A 19,394-nucleotide genomic window follows, 5' to 3' on the forward strand; every position below is an offset into this window, starting at 1 on the left:
CACTCTCCTTCTAAAGCAAGGCACTTTTGTCTGAACAGAAGAGGAAACAAGCATGTGATAGCTGATTATCCATTGAATTAATTCCTTTTTGCAGATTTGCTGTGTTCAGCCTAACACTAGTTATTTGTCGCTATTTGGAGTGCTCTGATGTCACTGCCTCCACACTAAGGCCACGCCAATTAAAGCAAGGTTTGAAGAGTGGGAACTTTATGCAGTCATTCAGTAAGCAGACAACTGTAAGAGGATATAAAGCCTCAAAATTTCAGTCCTCCTCCTGGGAAAGCAACATAAACCACTGCTCTGGTGTCTTCTCTGGCCCGTAGGCAGGCAAACAACTCTCCAGCAATACAAGTGTGAATTTCTCTTATTCACTCATTCCAGAGTATTAAATGTAAAAACAACCTCTCCTTGCTGTTTGAAACTATGTTTCTTAGTGAACATCCTCCAGAACTACTGCATGCTTTTATTTATTTGTTGAGTAAATATATGTATTTATTATTACCTAAAGAGGATTTGCTGTAGTACATGAAAATCCTTATTTCTTCAACCATTACTGACACATGAAAAACAGCTATCAGATATGACAACATCTTATGGTACTGTTTGACTGGCACAAGTTTAGAATAAATTATTAAGAAGTGCTCTTTACCCTGTACTATCACTTGCTTTTTAAAAGAGAAAAGAGCAGCTCTTTGATTAGTGTGCATGACAGCCTGAGAAAGTAATTGATTCCTTCTCTTCACTCCTGCTTAAAGGCAAAATACTTCTCTACAATCAGTCCAACTGGGGTGAGGAAGAAGGAAAATATTTAATTTTAAAAGTTTTCTGTAAATTATTTATCAGCCAAGCACATCCCTTGGATAGCATGCTACAGTTTTAAAGGCCAGTCTTTTGCAATGCACTGTGGCAACAAACAGCTTTTTACGGTTCCAGCTATAGTTCCCAGCAGATCCTAGTGGTCACTCACCCACTCCCCAGATTTAGCACCCTGCACCTGTAGGTTGCAGTAATAGACTTTGAGTCAATCATATCAAAATATGATAGAGGTTCATCTTGTGTTGGCTCTTATTTATAAGAAGTACTAATTCCTGAGAAAGTCACTCAAATTTGTTGCAACAGAAATGTTTAGAAGAAGCAAACTGGGGACCTTTCTTGTTTATTTGTTTTAAACAGAGTTGCAGAAACAGTAAAGGAATTTATTCCACAGGTTGCTTGCTCTCTCTTTTTTTTTTCCTTAATCAATAGATTTTCTAGTGAAATCTGGTAAACAAGCCTGAAATGTCACCTAGATCCCAGGGCATAAACAACTTTAGTGAAAGCATTCATAAGAGATGTTTTTCCAACATCACCATAAAATCTTTAAGGAATGGATGTTTCACAAACTTACCAGGTTAAGTTCCTTCTGAATAAATCTCATTTTGACAATATTCATTTGGTATCTGTGATACCCGATTGTTCACTCGATTTAACTCAAGTTAACACTTGTTAACAGTATATTAGGATGCCTGTTACAAGTCTGTTGTCAGTTTACTTCTGGATTCAAAATTTCCATGCTTGGTCTTCTTCCAGGGGAGTGTTTCTGGAATTTCCCCAAAATCCCTCAAGCTGTTCTGCTGTTACTGATGAATGGATATAATAACCTTTTTCAATAACATGTTTTGTTTTAACTAATCAATAATACCAAACACAGGGAGGGGAAAACCCCTCCAAACTTTGCATATGCCCAGTCTTCTCAGAGAAATAGGCTCCTTGTTACATCTGAGGATGACCTTATAATCAAATAAATCCTTTGTGCTTTTCTGGTATTTACAAGGAAAACATGCCTCTATAGAACAGTTGCTTACCCAAGGTGAGGTCCTCCATTCATGAGGTCAAAGACCTGGGCTGGATTCAGTAGCTGTTTGAATCTTCGTAGAAATTTTACTCCCTGGTTGTCTCCGCTTTTTGAGTTGACAAAGACCAACAAAGGACTTGTGCAAGAAGGTGGGCAAGTAGCTTTCCAGAAACCTATGTTGAGGAAAGAGGTAGCAGGGAGGGAGGAAAAGCTGAGAGATGGGGTGAGGAAAAAAAAACACAAAACACCCCATACCTTAACACAGCAATGAAGAAGCTAATACTTTCTTTGTGCTTATGGCACTCACTGGTTACATGCCAAATGCACTCAGCCCTGAATCCAGCATGAACCATACCTCATGCTGCCAAATGTCACACTTATCTCCTAGCAGTATGTCAAAATTTTCAGCTTCCCCAACCTTCCCAAACTGCTTCTGCAACATAGTCGTTCTCAATAAATTTTAACAGCTGCAACTCAGCAAATACTGATGTTACAGAGTAATAAGCAAAGCAAACAGCTCAGCACCATACTTCAGCAAGATCTTCTAGTCTGGAATATCAGCAACACCAAAAGCAGAATCATCATTGACAGAGCCTGGGATTAATAGTGTTATCAGGAAGGAGCATGACTGAGAGGAAGAGAAAGAAGGCACTACTTACTAGTGATACTTACCATCTGAATCGATGCTGTTAAGAGCAGTAGGAGGAATGACAGATACTTTGCACAGCCCAAGAGGGCACTTGTTTGGCAACAACTCTTTACACGCTGTGTGTACCTGAAAATACCAAAATAAATAAATAAATAAATCATTTGCACGCTTTTTGGGCACTGTGGTATAACTCATAGAGCCACCCTACAAGAGGTTGTAACAGATAGGAAGACAGGAAGAGGGGAAGAACCCAAGGAAATGTCATTAATGAGGTCATGTTAAAGAATGATCTAATCTGTTTTCTACCAATTCTCCTCCCCTCTTTCCGTTAGCATGTGCTGTGTTTTGAGTGCTGAAAGAACCAGATAATAAATTATGTTTTTAAAAGCCATCCAGTCCTCTGCTTTCAAAATTCTAGCCTCAGCTGAGATCAAGGAAAGCCTTAGCTTCTTGAAAAGCAGCAAAAAAAGAAGCTGAGAATTCAAAAAAACGAAGGAGGAGCACATAAGGGACACAAGAAGAAAGAGAAGAAGGGATGAGAAAAGCTAACCAAAAAAGTAAATATGAAGTAGAATTAGGCACTTCAGTCATTTCTAGTACATGAAGACTGCAAGACAGAGGGTTTGCTTGGGGTCTGAGCACCCGTCCCAACTCATTATAAATTTTGTGATACTTCCATTATTAATGTTATAGACAACTGGAAGCATAGCAAGACCTAACTACGGTGTTTATGTAAGAGAAACCTATTATAATGGGAAAGGAATTGCTATTATTAAAATAACTTAGTATTCTTTATCATCTTTTTTCCTCCTCTCTTTTCAACTTGCAGAATTGCCAAAAAACAGCCCCTTAAAATCAAGTACCTCCCATGCCTGAGGCATTGATTCATATCTAGAATAATTGGATTCTTCTATGAAAGCACACTATCAAAAGAAACTGAGCTTGCAGAGAAGCCAGGAACTTATTTCATGTCTGTCTTTTATGCATCACGGTGATGCTTTTCAGCACAAGTTAAACTTCTTTCTCTTGCAGGCTGTTTATCACCTACAGATTGAACAATCAGGTTCTTCATGGCAAACACCGACAGAACTGGTGGAGATTTCATTTTAAGTAAAAGTCACTAAAAGAACACATCACAGAGCTGATCAGAGACTACCCTTTTACTGGAATGGTGACATTTATTCAACTCACCATGGCTTTGCACCAAAGGCAGCGCCAGTCTTGCAAACGCAGGACACTGCCACAGGTTTTATCACACACAGTGCATTTGGCACTCACTGGCAGGTTTCCTTCCAACCACTGATGTGGCATCGAGATCTGCAAATGGGACAGAGGGAGAGGAGTGAACGAATATGGACTTTCTATCATGCAATTTAAGGTAACAGGATACACTGTGGCTTTCACATATATCCAACTGAAAAGTCTTTACATGCACTCTTTGAGGACAGCAAAGGTAATTTCTAGAAAACACCTAACAATCTTTTTTGGCAGTTCACAACATGCTCAAACACAAAGAGACCAGGTGATATACCCCAGGCTACTGAGGAAACAAAAACTTGCATCAGACATCCCATATGCTAAGATATTTATCATTTATCTTTCCTTTGCCAAAAATCAGACCAGATTCCCTATGCCTCCAACTATCTAACCGCAACTCCCCCTGGTCTGCAGCAGTTTTCTCTTGCTATTAAGGCGTCCTTGGTACCCTGGTCAGACTCTTCACGCAGAATTTTATGCTCTGACAGTAGAGACCTTTCCCATATCACTAACACATAAAGGCACAATTACTACTTTTACTGTGCAGAAAGCTGCACAGAGCACATGCCAGTGCTTCAACATCAAGATTACGGCTAAAGGAACTGTGACTAATGCCTACCCCATCTTCATCTTCAATGATATCCTTCCCGATAGAGGCCAGAGTTGTCCACTTGCAATTATTGGTTGCCCGCACAGCACACCGCTTGTGGGCTTTAAACTTGCACACTAGAGAGGAAGAAAAGAACATATTAATCCAGCTTCAGAACACGTAATGTGGCAGTCTGTGTGAAATCTTTCCCAAGTGACCATATTTGACTCCATAAGAAAGCATAGGCACACACTACCCTTGTTAGTACTGCCAAAACTATCAACTGTAAGCATAATGAGTAGGATGAGCTAGCTATTAATTCTTGCCTCATCACTTTTACTAGTTCCTTGTACAAAGCTTCGTTATCACTTGACGTGATTTACATAGTCATACACTCCATCATCCTTTTACACAGTGTGGGTGTAACCTCATTCATGCTACAAGTATGAGCTGTCCACAGGCATGCACATCTGCTATGCTAAAGCTAAAAAAATAACCTCCTGGCATTTAAACACTTAGAAAGGACTTTCTTATGACTATTCTTATGAACAGGAGAATTCTCATGAATATTTAATCTCATACCTCAGAATTACGTACCTGTTAATTTCAGAAGCATCATTTTAATAAGGGATGTCAGTATTTGGGTAATGAAAAAAAAAGCTATACTTCTGTCAAGTCTAATACTAAAATCAGCATGAAAATTTTATCATTTCTATTATTATTATTATTATATATTTTATTTTTTTTTTTTTTTTACAGAATACCAAGAATCTGATTCTGTCTTGTATGGAAAACAGACTGTTAACAATATTCCTCTTAAAAGATCTCTAGAATGTGGCATGGAGCCATAAAGATGACACTCCCAAAACAGGAGACAAAGAAGCACTCTTACCTTCACATGAGAGCCCATGTGACGTGACTCCAGATAATGCCTCCCGACACACATTGCAGTATGTTGGCCGAGCATGTGAGCAGGCGTACCAGTTATGCATCCCTGAGAAATGGTCCATGCTGTACTGGGTAGACTAATAAAATAGATGCATTACAACAAAATCTGAAGCAGAGACACAAGACCGCTTTTCCTTAGAACAAAGACTTGTGCAGAGCAGTCAGAAAAGGCAGAAGCAGAACACTTTACTAGGGAAGAGTTGGCCACATGCAGTTTACACACAGCACCTGTAGGTCAAGAAGCTCTTTAAGCCAGAAGAGCTCATGCTTCTGCTTGAAGAAGAAGCAAGACCTTAATTCCTGCTCCTGTGCTATCTCCCATGCTTGTCTCACTACAATTGTGCATAGGAAAATGAGCTGGAGAATTTATCTGCTGAAGTCAATCCTTCCCTTCTCCATTTTTTTTTTTTTTTGTATTAAGATTTCAGCAGGATCAGTTCCTCAATCCAGTTCATTGCATTGCAGAGGAATGATTTTGCTAGCATAATGGAGGGAACAGAAAGACAAGCATCAGAGTGAGAAGAACTCAGGACAGTTTCTTTTGCTGTCAGTTCTGGTCTACATACAGTCCCAGAAAGCAAAGATATGCACTGAAACAGGCAGAATAGCAAGCAGACAAGGTGCAACACAGGACAGGGAGGATAACAGAAGAGTGAAAAGACAATGGAAGGAAAACTGTGTTTCATAATCTATCTACACTCTCAAAAAAGAAGTGCTCTCAAAGTTACTAAGTGAGTATATAAAGTACACTCTTTGGAGAATCATTTCTGTGTATCTGGGATACTTTTTACAGAAGGCCTAATGCTATACCCACTACAGTCAATAAAAATGACTTCTGTTAATTTCACTGAAGGCTGACTCAATCTCAAAACAAGCTGGTTTTTAGAAGAGGATGCACAGAGTATAAAGGAACACATTTTCCTATTACCTCAAAATGTTCACGGTTCTGTACAGTCTTCAGTGCTGCAATCCAATCTTCCATCTCTTTTCTGTTATCAGCACAAAGGATGAGCTTCCGACATGGAGTGATAATCTGAAGGGAGAGATAAAATTAATGTGTATTCTGAGCACGTCAGTGAAAGACAGTGAGAGAACACATTATTGCTAGTATTGAAGCTATTTTCAGAACCAATGAGATTCACAACAGAAGTCATTTACACCTTTGAACTATGTTTCCCTTCTCCCAAAATTTACATTAATTCTTTTGATAAACTTACAGAACCACAGAAATATTAACTCTCATTCTTAATATAGAACTGAATAAAGATATGTCTCATATTCCAGTAAGCACAACGCAAATCAGGCACTGGACAGTAAAAGTTAATACATCACATGTGCAGACCTTGCATACTTTTTTACGCACTTAATGACTTTCTAAATTGGCATTAAATTTGCAAAAATAACAGCTTAATGTACCAGTTTCTATCAATTAATAAATTAAATAACATATTTGTTAAATTAGACTGAAAGCACAATAGTAAGTATTCAAGAGGGAAAAATCCTAAAACTAGTAGACAAATTAACATAAATTTCATCAGATCAGTGACTGACATACCAAAAGAATGACCCATAAGGGCTGTTTTCCTTAAAAACTGACCTACATCCCCTGTGGTTCTGTGGTTTCTTAAGTATGCTATACCATACCCAGCTACAGTGTGATTGCAGAGCTCACAAACTCTAATGCTCTGTAACATCATACCAAAAAATATTTTAGATTGATGACAAGTGAAGAGAGAAGAGGGGAGAAATGAAGCAAAATAAACAATCTAAAAGAGAAATGACAGTACTTTTAATCCTCTTGTCTTCTGACAAGTACTTGGGACAGAAAAGATGTCCAACCCAACTTCCACCAGCAGCTTGGGGTTGTGGTGAATTTGCCTCCTATAAACACTGTTTTCAGTCTGCTTCTACTCTGGGCTAACTCTGATGTGCTGTTTGCCCCACGTTAAACAAACAGTTCAGTGTTTAACAAACAAGTAGAAGACATATGTGGTGCCAAAGCTCCATTCTGCCCAGGAAGGCAGACAAGCCTGTGTGTAGCCTCCCACCAATGCTCTCTTGGTTTGTCAGATGGCGGCAGTAGAGAGAAATAAAAGGTCCTAACGTGGTCAGGGGACCACGCCTGCTATCCACAGGGCTATCCATTCAGCTGGGGTCCCAACTTGACAATAAATCAACGTTTATTCTTCCAAAGACAGAAGTGTTTCTTCTCCACACTATACTAACACTGTTTCTTTGTGTACAAGTCTGTCCTATTTCCATCCAACTGACTTTTTAAATAAGAACAATATTGAAGTGTTTGCAAGACCTGGATTTAAGAAAATCCGCATTAAGGTTGAGCATCATTAACAAAAAAAAAGGATCTCCTTTGTGTCGATGCGGTGGTTTCACAACAATGGACAGCTAAACTCCACCACAACTGCTCTCTCATTCCCCTTCTCCAGAGAAAGAGGTAGAGAACATGTAACAGAAACAGGAGCTGAGAAAAGGACAAGGAAGTTGCTCAACAGTTACCATCGTGGGCAAACCAGATGCGATGTGGAGAGATTAATATCATTTATTGCCTATCACTAGGCAGGCTAGAACAGTGAGAAACCAGAAGCAAACTCAAAACACATTCCCCACCACCACCACCCTCTTCCATGTCCTTCCCTGAACAGCACAGGGGAACAGGGAATGGGGCCTGTGGTCAGTCCCTGATGCTTCATCTCCACCGCTCCCTTCTTGGTCACTCTCTTCCCTTGCTCTATGTGGGGTCCCTCCCACAAGATGCCGCCCTTACCAAACTAATTCTGTAGGGGCTGCCCACAGGCAGTAGCTCTTCAAGACCTGCTCCCACATGGCTCTGTCCCACGGGGTCCATCCCTCAGGAGCAAACTGCTCCAGCACGGGTCCCCCACGGGCAGGCAGCAGCTCCCCCCAGACCCCCTGCTCCTGCATGGGCTCCTCTCCACGGGCTGCAGCTCTGACCAGAGGCCTGCTCCACCGGGGGCTCCTCCACAGGCTGCAGCGTGGAGATCTGCTCCATGTGGGCCCCACGGGCTGCAGGGGGACAGCCTGCTCCACCAGGGGCCTGCACAGCCGCAGGGGAACTGCTGCTGCCTGCCTGGAGCACCCATGCCAGATAAACCCCATACAGTCAACTCAAAAAGCTTCCAGACACTCCTTTATCCCTCTACAATTTGTACATAAAAAAAATCTTCATCATTTGCATTTCCAGGAAATTGTGTTGTAACATCTGCAACACCAGATTAATACAGACTAGGACTACGTTAGGTTGATGAGGCCGGTGTGACTCTCACAAGCATGCCACCAAGGTTTTGTTAAGCAGCACTAAAAAACCACACACGCGTCATCCCAGTATGTAACCCGTTAACTACCACTTTCCGGTCCATTTCTCATTTCTCTCATTATGATTCATAAAACAGGTTAAAAATAAAAACCTCTGAAACTGAAGAGCAGACTTCTTGTCGATATCAGAACAGCTCAGAGAGTGCAGTAAGAAATGTATACTTAATGAAAACTTAAAAAAAGGTCTATCTGTAGAATTCTGGGTTATTCTAAGCCCTTCAGTTTTCACAATATGTATTTCTTTTTATAGGTTAGACTGCAGTATTCAACTGCAGTAACACTAACTATGCTAAGGGGACTACCAGTAAGTAGAAGAGCACGCCACTGCCACTAACATCACGTAGACAACAAATGGAACTAAATGCTTTTTCCAAGCAAGGACTGGCCATTTATATTAGGAACAGTTTCAGCATGTAGCATGCTATTTTGAACAAAATTATCCTATCTGTATCAATGGTAAATAAACAGAAATAAGTATTTACTATTTTCTAAAAATAAAACTTCAAAGAACTTCTTCCCTTTTTCCTGAATTTTCCTTTAAACAATTCTAGTTCTGATAAAATTTATTCTGAAAGAAGGCAATCACAGGAGTCTTTCTCTTTCCTTGGGAAAGAGGAAAAGTGGGAGATTACCTCTATTTCCATCTGAGCTCTATGTAAGAAAGGTTACCCTAGAGAAACCTTTTACGGAGCATAAAGCAGTGCTGCTAAAATCAATGTGAAGTTAAAGAAGAATGAGCAGCATCTCTGAAGTCCTGCTAAGAGGAGGCAGTGCAGGGCCTCACTTTGGCTGCAAAGCCAAGAACATCTGTAACTGTGTATGTACAGAGGTACCCTATGGAAAGCCCAAGCATCCTAGAACAAGAGTCCAAGGACCTTTCATTGCTTTGAAAAGAGCAATTTTTTATGAGGAGCTACCAGTTTATTCAACAAGTCACTGGCACACTCCTGGGCAGTGGGGAAAAATAAATATTTTAAAACAGCTAGTAAAATTAATTATCATCAGGGTTCCTATTTCAGAACACTCCCATGCAGTGCTGTACCTTTTACTATTTCAATTTATTAAAAAAAAAAAAAAAAAAAAAAGAAACAGGCTAAAGCACAGAATTGCTTTTAAGTCACCTTGGAAGACATGAAATCTAAAACAGCGGTATAAAATACAGAAATGTAGATGCCTTGCTTAAGAATTCATTTCTGAGACTACAGACTTCATGGATCACTGGGGAGACTGACAAATATATGAATCACTAATTCCTTCTATTATCTACTACAACACCTTAAAAATCCCCACATCAAGTGTTAGACAATCCTCTGTTCATAGAGTAAAGTTAAAGTTTATAAGGCAGAGGACAAATAAAGAGGTCAAGGAGATTTTCATACTTGAATCATCCAGACAGAGTCACAGAATTAAAATAAAGGGTCTATTGTGTAATTACAGAACTGTAAATAAAACACAGCTTTGTGCACGATAAATTTATGAAGAACATTTTCCATTAATCAGTATTAAATCAACATTTGCATTGGGATTTAGCAGTATCATCAGAGATCAGAAATAGAAGAATACAATCGCAAACCTCACTCCTAAAGACAATATGGGACAATTCAGGCTTCACTGCAAAGGACAAATTAAAATTTTAATATAAGTAGCGTAACAATTCTTGGGGGAAATTAAGAAAGCATACAAACCTGTTTTTCTGATTAACCCGCAGTGGTGTTACAGTTAAACATTTTAATGAGGATAATTAGGAATCCAGGAACACGTTAGCGAGGACACTTCCTTCTCAGAGCAGTTCAGCAGCTCCTGCCTTTCAGGCAGCCCCACACACCTGGGGCGTGCTGGCCTCTCCCCTGCGCCGGCTGATGCGCAGCAGGCATTTCACAGCACTATTCCCCAAAAAGGCACCGCTGAGATGACAGAAACACACTCACGCTCACAGGGAATAAAAATCACTCATCCTGCCACTTCTATCTCCTTCTGCATGAGCCAGTAATTTCAGCTCCAGTCATCCACCTGTTGCAGGACACTAACGCAGGTACAAAGACTATTGCATACTCTGTGCTGTCTAGATGAGGCCGATGACCAGTCCAGTGTCTCACATCAGAAAGAAGCCATTCTTAGCATCTCCAGAAGAAGCCACAGCAATCTTCCCCCTGAAATCCTGTCCTCTGCCAGGCAGGGAGTCAGAGTGTTTGCTCTCAGCTACAGCCGTGCTGAGCCGATGCTCTGGAACACGAGACTTGGTCATCCCTGTTGGCAAGCGTGGCTAGAAACAAGCATGGCCCGGCTATTTTTTTATGTTCCAGCTACAGCTTTTGACTAACATCCTGGAACAGCATATTCCACAGGATGACGACGCACTAGGTGAAGTAGCATTTCCTTTTATTTGTTCTAAATTTACAAAGCAGTAATGTCATCCAGTGACCTCTTGTTCTCATATAAAAGGAGAGCACAAAAACAATGATCTGATTGCTTTTGAGCTAGGATGGAAGTTGTCTTGCTACGAGTTTAAAAAAAAATCAACAATAAAAAGTCCTAAGATTTATTTATAATCTCCTACATTTTTGGCTTGCTTGGGGATTGGCAGAACTCTGAGTGTTCCTGCCCCGAAACAGCTCAGAATTTTATCTAGATATGAGCGATTATGTATATTAAAAGTGCTTGCTCTTCCTAAAAAGGGAATATTAAATAAGTTTTGGATCCCAAATGCTACTGAGCTTTCAGGGCGGGGTCCTCCAGATTTCACTTCTTAGTAGGAACTGGATGCCCGCCCAATTGCAGCTGGGGTCAGAGCTCAGCACGTGGTGACTTTATTGAGACCTAACAATGACCAGCAAAAGAGTTCAGTAACAGTCATCAAGAAAAAAAAAAAAAAGCTGCCAATCATCTCATCGATCCTGAAGAGCCCTAAGGATGAGTAAGAACTGTAGGAAGGCTGGAAGACACTTCAAATCAGGCTGCAGCCTGATTTACAGACTCCTCACTGAGAATGAACCTCCTGAAATATCTTTGGTGGACCCATGGTGACAATCAGCCCCTCTGTAGGCACTTACGTGCCCTCCACAAGTCTGCCAGAGAAACTCTCAACTTCCAAGCCTGCCCACTCGAAATCTAAAAAAAATCTAAATCTAAAAAAAAAAAAAAGAAAAAAATGCCATGCCTTCATCGACTGTCTTGTGTAAATACTGACATTTCCCTGACACTTTTCCAAAACTTAGCTTCATCTCCTCCATCTCTTCCTCAGCCAGCACATGCCCTCTTACCAGGCTGTAAATCTTCCCCCCCCATGTCGACCCACACTCTCCTGTCCAAAACTAACACCAGTTTTCTGACATTTCGAAATTTCAAATCGGGCCAGCTGGCAAACAACAGAGCCAACCAAAGAAAATTTCTCATTTCACGTTCTAAAAATGGACTGGATGTGCCTGGATGTCCTTCCCCACTGAACAGCTGTGAATAATTGGATTAGAAAGGCAGCCCAAAAAAGACTACTTATATGACACCAAATTTTAAATAGAAGTCTGCTATACTTCACCCTTTTGGTGTTTCCCTGTACTGAACAACCTTTCTTCACCCAACAGCCAGAGAATAAGCTTCACTCTCTGGTCTCGCTGCCACCAAACAACTTTATCATCTCTGCTCACTTCCTCCTTCAGCATTTTCTGGCTGCCCAGAAACTTCTCAGCAGAGAAGTGGCAGCCTGGCCAAACACGCAGTTGGACTGTTTGTTATCAGAGTGGATCTGGTGAGCTCAGTGACCACAAAAGACAGCAAAACAAGTTAAGATCACACTGGCCCAATCACGGAGCTGGCTGAAGAAATGCTGTGGTGAGGGGGGGCACACAACCCTGCTAAATATAGTTTTTCTGATGTGATACATTTCTCAGAGTAGCCAAAAGTGGGTGCATGAGAACACCTGCTCATTCTGACGGCTTCCTTTTACTCACATCCTGTTCAAATATAGTCTTATGTTCAAAGGTGTTAGCCATAAAACCCCTGAAGAGATCCTGGATTATTCAAAACAGTTGAGGATTTGGATACGGGGACAGCAGGAATTTCTGGAGCTCAGAAGGCCAAGGAACTGCAACCACAAAAATAAAAGAGCTAAGAAAATGGCTTGATCACAGACGGCCAAAGCAGGGAAAATGTCCACCAGCTGCAGCTAACTACTACATCTGCTTCTGTATTTTGGAGTAAGCTCTTGGTATCCCTCGAACCCAAAAACTCAGGGAGGAAAGTTGTGTGAGATTATAATGAGGACCCAACCATTTCATTCCCTTCAGCTCCTGTTCTGGCAACAATGACAGGTAAATGAACAACGGCGTGTGTAAAAACACCTCACCTGGCTCTTCAGCAAGATCCAAACACCAGCAAAGTCACTACACGTTTTGAACATGACTGCTAAACTCACAGAGGGCAAAATGGACTAAGTGTAAATAAGATAAGTGCTACTCCCTCAGCAAATGCACAAGGTTCAAAGGAAGGCCAGGCTGGATGGGGCTTTGGGCAACCTGGTCTAGTAAGAGCTGTCCCTGCCCATGCAGCGGGGTTGGAATGAGATGGTCTTTAAAGGCTCTTCCAACCCCAACCATTCCGTGGTTCTATGAAAAAGAGAGAAGAAAGGAGAATGAAAGACTGAGTTTCAGACTCAAACCAGTCCTTTACAGCTAAAACCTTAAAAGCCTGACGTCAGTTTCTGAAACAATGCGGAGCCGAGCATTAGGAAAGGAAGGCCTTAGGCAGCACAGCAACAAGATTTTAGGAGGTCTCTGAAGTCTGGGAGAGAGAAATAACATGAGTATCAACACTTAAGACTCATGGGGGACTGAGGCTTGCCTTCTTCCACACACAACATCCCTCTTCCCATTTGCAGCTCAGCCTTCAGTTTTGCCAGCAAATCCAGCCCTGATAACTCAGGGCTCAGATCAGCTGGAGCTCCCTAGACCTAATCAGCACAGAAAATTTACAACCACCAATGCACACCCAAATCGTACCAATCCTCTCTCCTTGAAACCTGGATGCCATCCTAAACGGGGAAGAGCAAAGAAGGTTCTCGTGTGACACTGGACTATGGCTCTTCAGGGCCATTTTTACACGATTAGGTTCAGGTGGTGGCACACTACAAAGTGCATCTTCTCTGAGCCCTGCCATCGGCACCTACTGCTGCTTCGCTTTACCCGCAGTGAAGCTCACTCCTGTTGACCCTCCATCTGTGCCTCCTCCCCGTCCCCATCTCCCCTGGTGCTGCAGTGGGAAAGCAGACCGGACAGAGCGTTCCCTGGGAAAATGCTCATCTCTCATACCAGGGTCACATTCCTACATGCCTCTGGAAACTCTATTCCTAAACAAGGCACATTCCTGTTCTTGGCAATCGGTAAGAGGAGCACAGACAGGGGGAGATTTTAGGACTTCTGTAACCACTTCATAGCTGTCAAAACCTAGAGTACGCAAGAAGAACCTTGTCACTGTATGAAATGCAGACAAACCTGATAACATGTACATACTGATCACTAGAATTCTACGTGGATGAAGAAAGAGAAACTGGGAATCCATAGGGCTGCCATGCCAAGTGCCAAAGCACGTTAGGACAGCTCCATCACCCACCCACCCTTCTCCTCACGCAGCAGATGCACACATCCATCTTCTCTTCATCTATTCTCCAAAGGATGCAGTCCTGCCAGGAAGAGTTCCCAAGCACAACTATGCTGTTCAGAAAGAGCAGCACATTTGGGAAGGCAAAGGGTATTTCAGAGAAACCTTCCTATTCATCCAAACAGAAGCAAAACCATGAAGAACAGAGGGGCAGGTCAATGTTCACCAGGGCTAGGGCTGCTGTCTCAGTGGTCTCATACACATCAAGGCTAGCAGCTAATAAATCACAAGACTGAGCAATAAAAGACCTTGTCTATGGTAGGAAAACGACTTGTTACTGACAGCTTATTGTTAGTAGCAGCTCCTCACACACCCCTATCCTCAGCTGCATTGAGAAAAGGCTGGTAGCTAGCACAAAAGAGGAGGAGCAGCTTTCCACATTGGGTACCCTGCAACAACCAGTCTTGGTTTGTGTGCAGCAGTGAAACCATCACAAGCACGACAACTGGAGAGAGACCTCATTGCTGTGATTATTATTAGCAAGCCTCTCCTTGTCCGTCAAAGCAACCAGACGAAGGATGCACATAACAAAGAGTCTTTCTTCTAGAGGAGCTCCTATGTGAACACAAACCTGTAGTGTTCTCAAACAACCTCTTGTTTACCGCAGGTTTTTCTGCCTTTGTGTCCTCACCTGGAAGGGGGAGAAGGCACGGGAATCTGCGGACTTGTTCAGGAAGGTGGATAAAACACCAAACACAGCACGAAGGTTACAAAGAGCAAACAGACATCAAACAAAAGCTCCCATTGTTCAGGCACACGGGCAATAACAGACACTAATTTCAAAGCAGTAAACTTTCCTTTAGGGAGAAAAAAAGCTCCTCACAAACAGTCCCTTTCACTTTCCAGCTCTCTATCCTGTTCTCACAAAAACATTTATAAATCACAGTCTGACCTCTTTCTCTTACAGTAGCTTCGTCTTTTTTAAGAAAACTCCTAGCATGTTTTTGAGTCGTTCTGTAACATGCAGCAATAATCACCAGATCTCCCCACCCAGGGCAATTTCTTCCAGGTTCTCTAACTCTTCTTCCGCGTTTGTCCTCGCTTAGATGTGCTTTTCTCCAGATTTTTTCCTCCTCTGGTGCGAGCAGACTACTGACCAGTTCCTGCAGGAGACTGGATTAAGAGTCTCAAAAACACTTGACATGAAAGGATTTTAAATGACTATTTTCACTGACTAACAGTGACTCAGAAGGGTCTGTTTACCGAAGGGCTTTTTCTCAAGCTGAAAAAAAAAAAAAAAAAAAAGTACTGAAGTCTGGATTACAAACTACTAAAATAGCAAAGTATTTTGAAATTGCAGTGGTTCTGACAGGAAATGGGGACCGAGCTGCACTTAATGAAGGGAGGGGGGGAAAAAAGCAGAGCGACACTAGACATGGCAATTCATGGCTTTAGTCATGTTTTCAGTTGCTTATAAAGGAAATTCTGACAGCTGCCAATATAAACAGAGTAAGTGCACTAGCAGAGTGTACGATTTCTGAACGTGTACACACATGGGTGTGGAAGAGACAACAACCCCCAGCAAAGCCTGACTTTCCAATGTGCACTGTAATTTTTTCCAATCTAGAGAAGACAGCTTAAAAAGGAGGGGGGAAGAACCATCCTGTTTGTGAGACCTCCTTTTCTAATCTTTCCCTTCTCCAAACCTTCACGTGGCTATCCGAGACTGCGTACGAAGGAGTGGGGTGAGGAACCATCTCCCCCAGGGCTCTCGGTGACTGCCCAACGTAACTATGTCTGTCCCAAAATTAGGAAGTCTTTTTGCCCACTTTGAGAGCTGACGTCTTCCCCGTAGGTCTCTCAGCGCCCTGCTGAGGAAGCAGGGGAAGATGCCCTCCCTCACTAGGAAGCCCGGCCACTCTCTGCAGCATAGTTTTAAGGTCCATCTTTTTCAAAGGGCGGAGGCCACATGGGGCAGACGAGGAATCTGCACAAGCGTCAAACCACACAGATTTCCCTGACTCCTGTGAGCCCGATCTTGAAGAGTCCAAGCCTGACTTTCAGCAAGCAGCATGTAACAAAGGCCTTATATTCTTTCCCCTCGTAAAAAGTAAGTCACATGCCATTTCCTGAGGCTTGTATTTCAACCCAGCACAAGTAACCTCTGATCCAGGTTCCTCCTGTTTCTAGTTCGTCTTGTTTCAAGCTCCTCTGCTTTCAGTTCTGTGCTTTACAGGCACACAGGTCCTGAACTGAACACAAGCAGCAGACCTTGTCTGACATGCAGCTTCAGCTGCTCTGTTCACTCCGTCAACAACAAACTGTCCATATTAAAACACTCTAACAAATAATTTAATTTGACACAAAACCACAGAAGAGGCAAAGGCACTTTCACTTCATTGTGAAATGAATTTGCAGACAACAACATACTCTCCTCATCAGGAAGCACCTTCAGCACTTTTATCTTTTGTTAAAGCTCAAGCACTTTGCTCTGAGTTTTTAGGACAGGTTAATTACCCCAAAATGAAGATTCATGCTATTCCACCACACCAGCAACAAGTCCTGGGACAATATAGCAAAAACACAGTCTGAAGGAGATCAGACAGTCACATAAAACTTCACAAGACAGAAACCGGCATCTTTGCTGCTGAATAAAGTCAGTTCTAAGTAACAAATCGGTAATAATAAAAATTGTAGCACACCTCAGGCTTCCATATGGCTGGAGAGTGAGATCCACGTTGCCTCTCAGGGATGACAGCATGCTCTCATTCAGGAGCACCAGCAGTTCTCTGTTCCTCAACCTGCCACAACCATTGTTGCCTCCAGTCATGCAAGTGCGCTGACGGAGAGGTATTACCCTAATCTCAACACTTCCTCTCTCCTGTGACATAGGTTAGGGTGAATCATCAGTTAATAAACAGTATTTCTTAACTGATGGGTGCAGCATTTCCAACAGCACTGCAGGCACATTTACCTTTACCCCCGTTCTGAAGAACTTATCTGCATAAATCCATACAGGAGAGATCACCTGAACAGTAAGAGCTTGCAGCACACTTATTCCAACGAATCTGAGCTCCCACTGATCTGTTAGGCTGGCACAGGTGCTATTTTTCTCAATGCTCAGTCCAGAAAACTTAAGACTCCTGCTCTTACCTTTAACGTTCAATCTTCCTCTAAACTAGTGTCCAGAGCAGCCTACTCCCCTGGAAAAAAAAGACTAAATAGGTTGCTTGACATGCGATTAATAGGATTAGTCCCCTCTGTGGCCAGTCTTTCTGAGCTATGTTCCACTTGCCACAAGCTGATTAGCTGTCTGCTTAAGGAGGAGCTGGGATAAGTTTCCTTCTGGCAGCAGTGAAGTGGAGAGGCAGGCACTGACTGTAATAATATGCTGTTTCCTGTCTGTGGCTGAGCTGAGAGGTACTTCCCAATAGAAAAGGGTTTACAGGAGCACAGGAGTTCAGGCTCCACCTCTTCGAGCGAGGAGATTTTAACTGCGGAGGAGGGACCAACAGCGTGGCTCCTGGTGTTTAACAGCATGCTGTGTCCAAACTTAACTTTCACTAAAGCACCAGAAAGAAGAAATCCAACTACCCACATCTCTCTCCACAGACAGAAGCTTTCTCTGATGGGATCTCAGAGCTCTGAGTAAGACAGGATGGGAAGTGAATGTTGAAATGTCGTTGAATGTAAAAAGTTACATGAATGAGGGTGAAAGTCCACACCAATTGCTATCAATAACTGGAAAACATTGCCAAAAACAACATATGAAAATCATACTGAAACAGAACACAGGTACCTGAAAAGGTCTGATGGCCTTCCTGGGCCGCCTCCTGTTTATGACAGGTATTGTTCATTATTATTAAATAATACACACGTTAGATGTTTCCCCTTCAGCTTCACACAAATCCTGCACAAGCCAGGGAAGGGTCAATGATAGGGACTCACTCCATCTGTTGGGCCCGTCCCACTGAAAGCAGCAGGATTGATTCCTCTGGAAGCTCTGCTTTCTGTCCAGAGCCAAGGGAATGGAGAACTCCCAGCCATGCTGGATCTGGATATTACTGAAGATTCCCAAAGAAAGTGAAAAGTTTTTTAATGCTGGCATACCAGAGTTCTGCTCTGTTCTCAGTATGACAAAATGGTGCCTGGAGGTTTAGATAAACTACTAGGTAATTTTAGCATTGCAAAATACTTCACTGCACCGATTCTTGTATCTGCAATGGCAATCGTCCTTTTATGTCTAGAGAATGTAACCTTTCCAACCACGTGCTGCAGGGAGAAGAGAAAACTGCATCTGGTACACCATGTAAACTAGCTAGAAGTGACTATTCACTAAAAAATTCACCAGAAAGACCGCTGTGGTGCCACCACAAAGCTTAAGAGTGCATAACGTGGTTATCCTTGGGTTCGTACCACAGCAGATCTCCTCTGAAGCACTGTGTAAGACAGCAGCTGAAGCAAAATCCACTGGTGGGAGATCTGTACTCCAAGTGCTAGGGGATAATACATGCAAAGAACCAGTCACTTTCAGCTCAGACATCTAAAAAGAATTTAACTTGTAGACAGATGTTTTAGAAGGGCAGAGATGTGACGGAACTGGCAAATATTACATCTACAATCCTCCTGAGAGAAGGGAGGCCTGTTTTGGGGTTGCTATGTGATTTGTTCCTAGAGGCTTCCTGCTAAATAACTCTGCAGCCACTGTGCTTGACCTAAAGGAACAATAGCTAAACATAAAGCTTTTCCTTACACCTCTCAGGGGACGCAGCTGCACAACGTCTTAAGCTCAGAGATGCCCCTAGTCGCATGCTCCCAGACCATTTTATGGTCATGCATCCATTAACTTTGGGTAGCAGTCCTGAAAACCGTTCTTACAGTGCAAACAGGATACATTCACTGAAAGACTAAGCAAACAACAGCGGAACCCATATTATGTTCTCTTCTTTTTAAAGGAAGACCTCTTCATCTTAATACCACTTCTCTGTCTCTCCTGCCTGCTCTAGCAAACAAATTGGCTGTCAGATTTATGTGCTATGTAAAAGGTTTACTGTCATCTTTGTTTTTTAACCTTATTTTTCTATCACTCCTAAGTGTTTTCTCCAGTGTTTTTGTTTTCTGCCTCTTTTGTTAGTACCTAAGGAGTGTCATTCATGCAACTCTCAGAGCTGATCAAC

The 19,394-nt window shown here is 42.3% G+C and overlaps 1 protein-coding gene across 2 annotated transcripts in view; it reads right to left on the reverse strand.

The window, feature by feature from the left end:
- The window catches only part of DGKD (diacylglycerol kinase delta), a 60,423-nt gene that overhangs the window by 21,367 nt on the left and 19,662 nt on the right, over positions 1 to 19,394 (reverse strand). The window contains exons 1-7 of one of the 2 annotated variants that reach the window (XM_032193424.1): positions 10,314 to 10,371; positions 6,206 to 6,310; positions 5,222 to 5,354; positions 4,360 to 4,466; positions 3,675 to 3,800; positions 2,507 to 2,609; positions 1,845 to 2,007 (exon numbers count right to left, since the gene is read on the reverse strand). In XM_032193424.1, coding sequence (XP_032049315.1) covers positions 1,845 to 2,007; positions 2,507 to 2,609; positions 3,675 to 3,800; positions 4,360 to 4,466; positions 5,222 to 5,354; positions 6,206 to 6,259 — 686 coding nt within the window. In that variant the 5' untranslated portion in view covers positions 6,260 to 6,310; positions 10,314 to 10,371. Of the gene's footprint in view, positions 1 to 1,844; positions 2,008 to 2,506; positions 2,610 to 3,674; positions 3,801 to 4,359; positions 4,467 to 5,221; positions 5,355 to 6,205; positions 6,311 to 10,313; positions 10,372 to 19,394 lie in introns of those variants that run through there. The other variant, XM_032193423.1, reaches the window with a different exon arrangement.

Source organism: Aythya fuligula, chromosome 9 (assembly GCF_009819795.1).
Source record: "Aythya fuligula isolate bAytFul2 chromosome 9, bAytFul2.pri, whole genome shotgun sequence".
Classification (NCBI taxonomy): Eukaryota; Metazoa; Chordata; class Aves; order Anseriformes; family Anatidae; genus Aythya; species Aythya fuligula.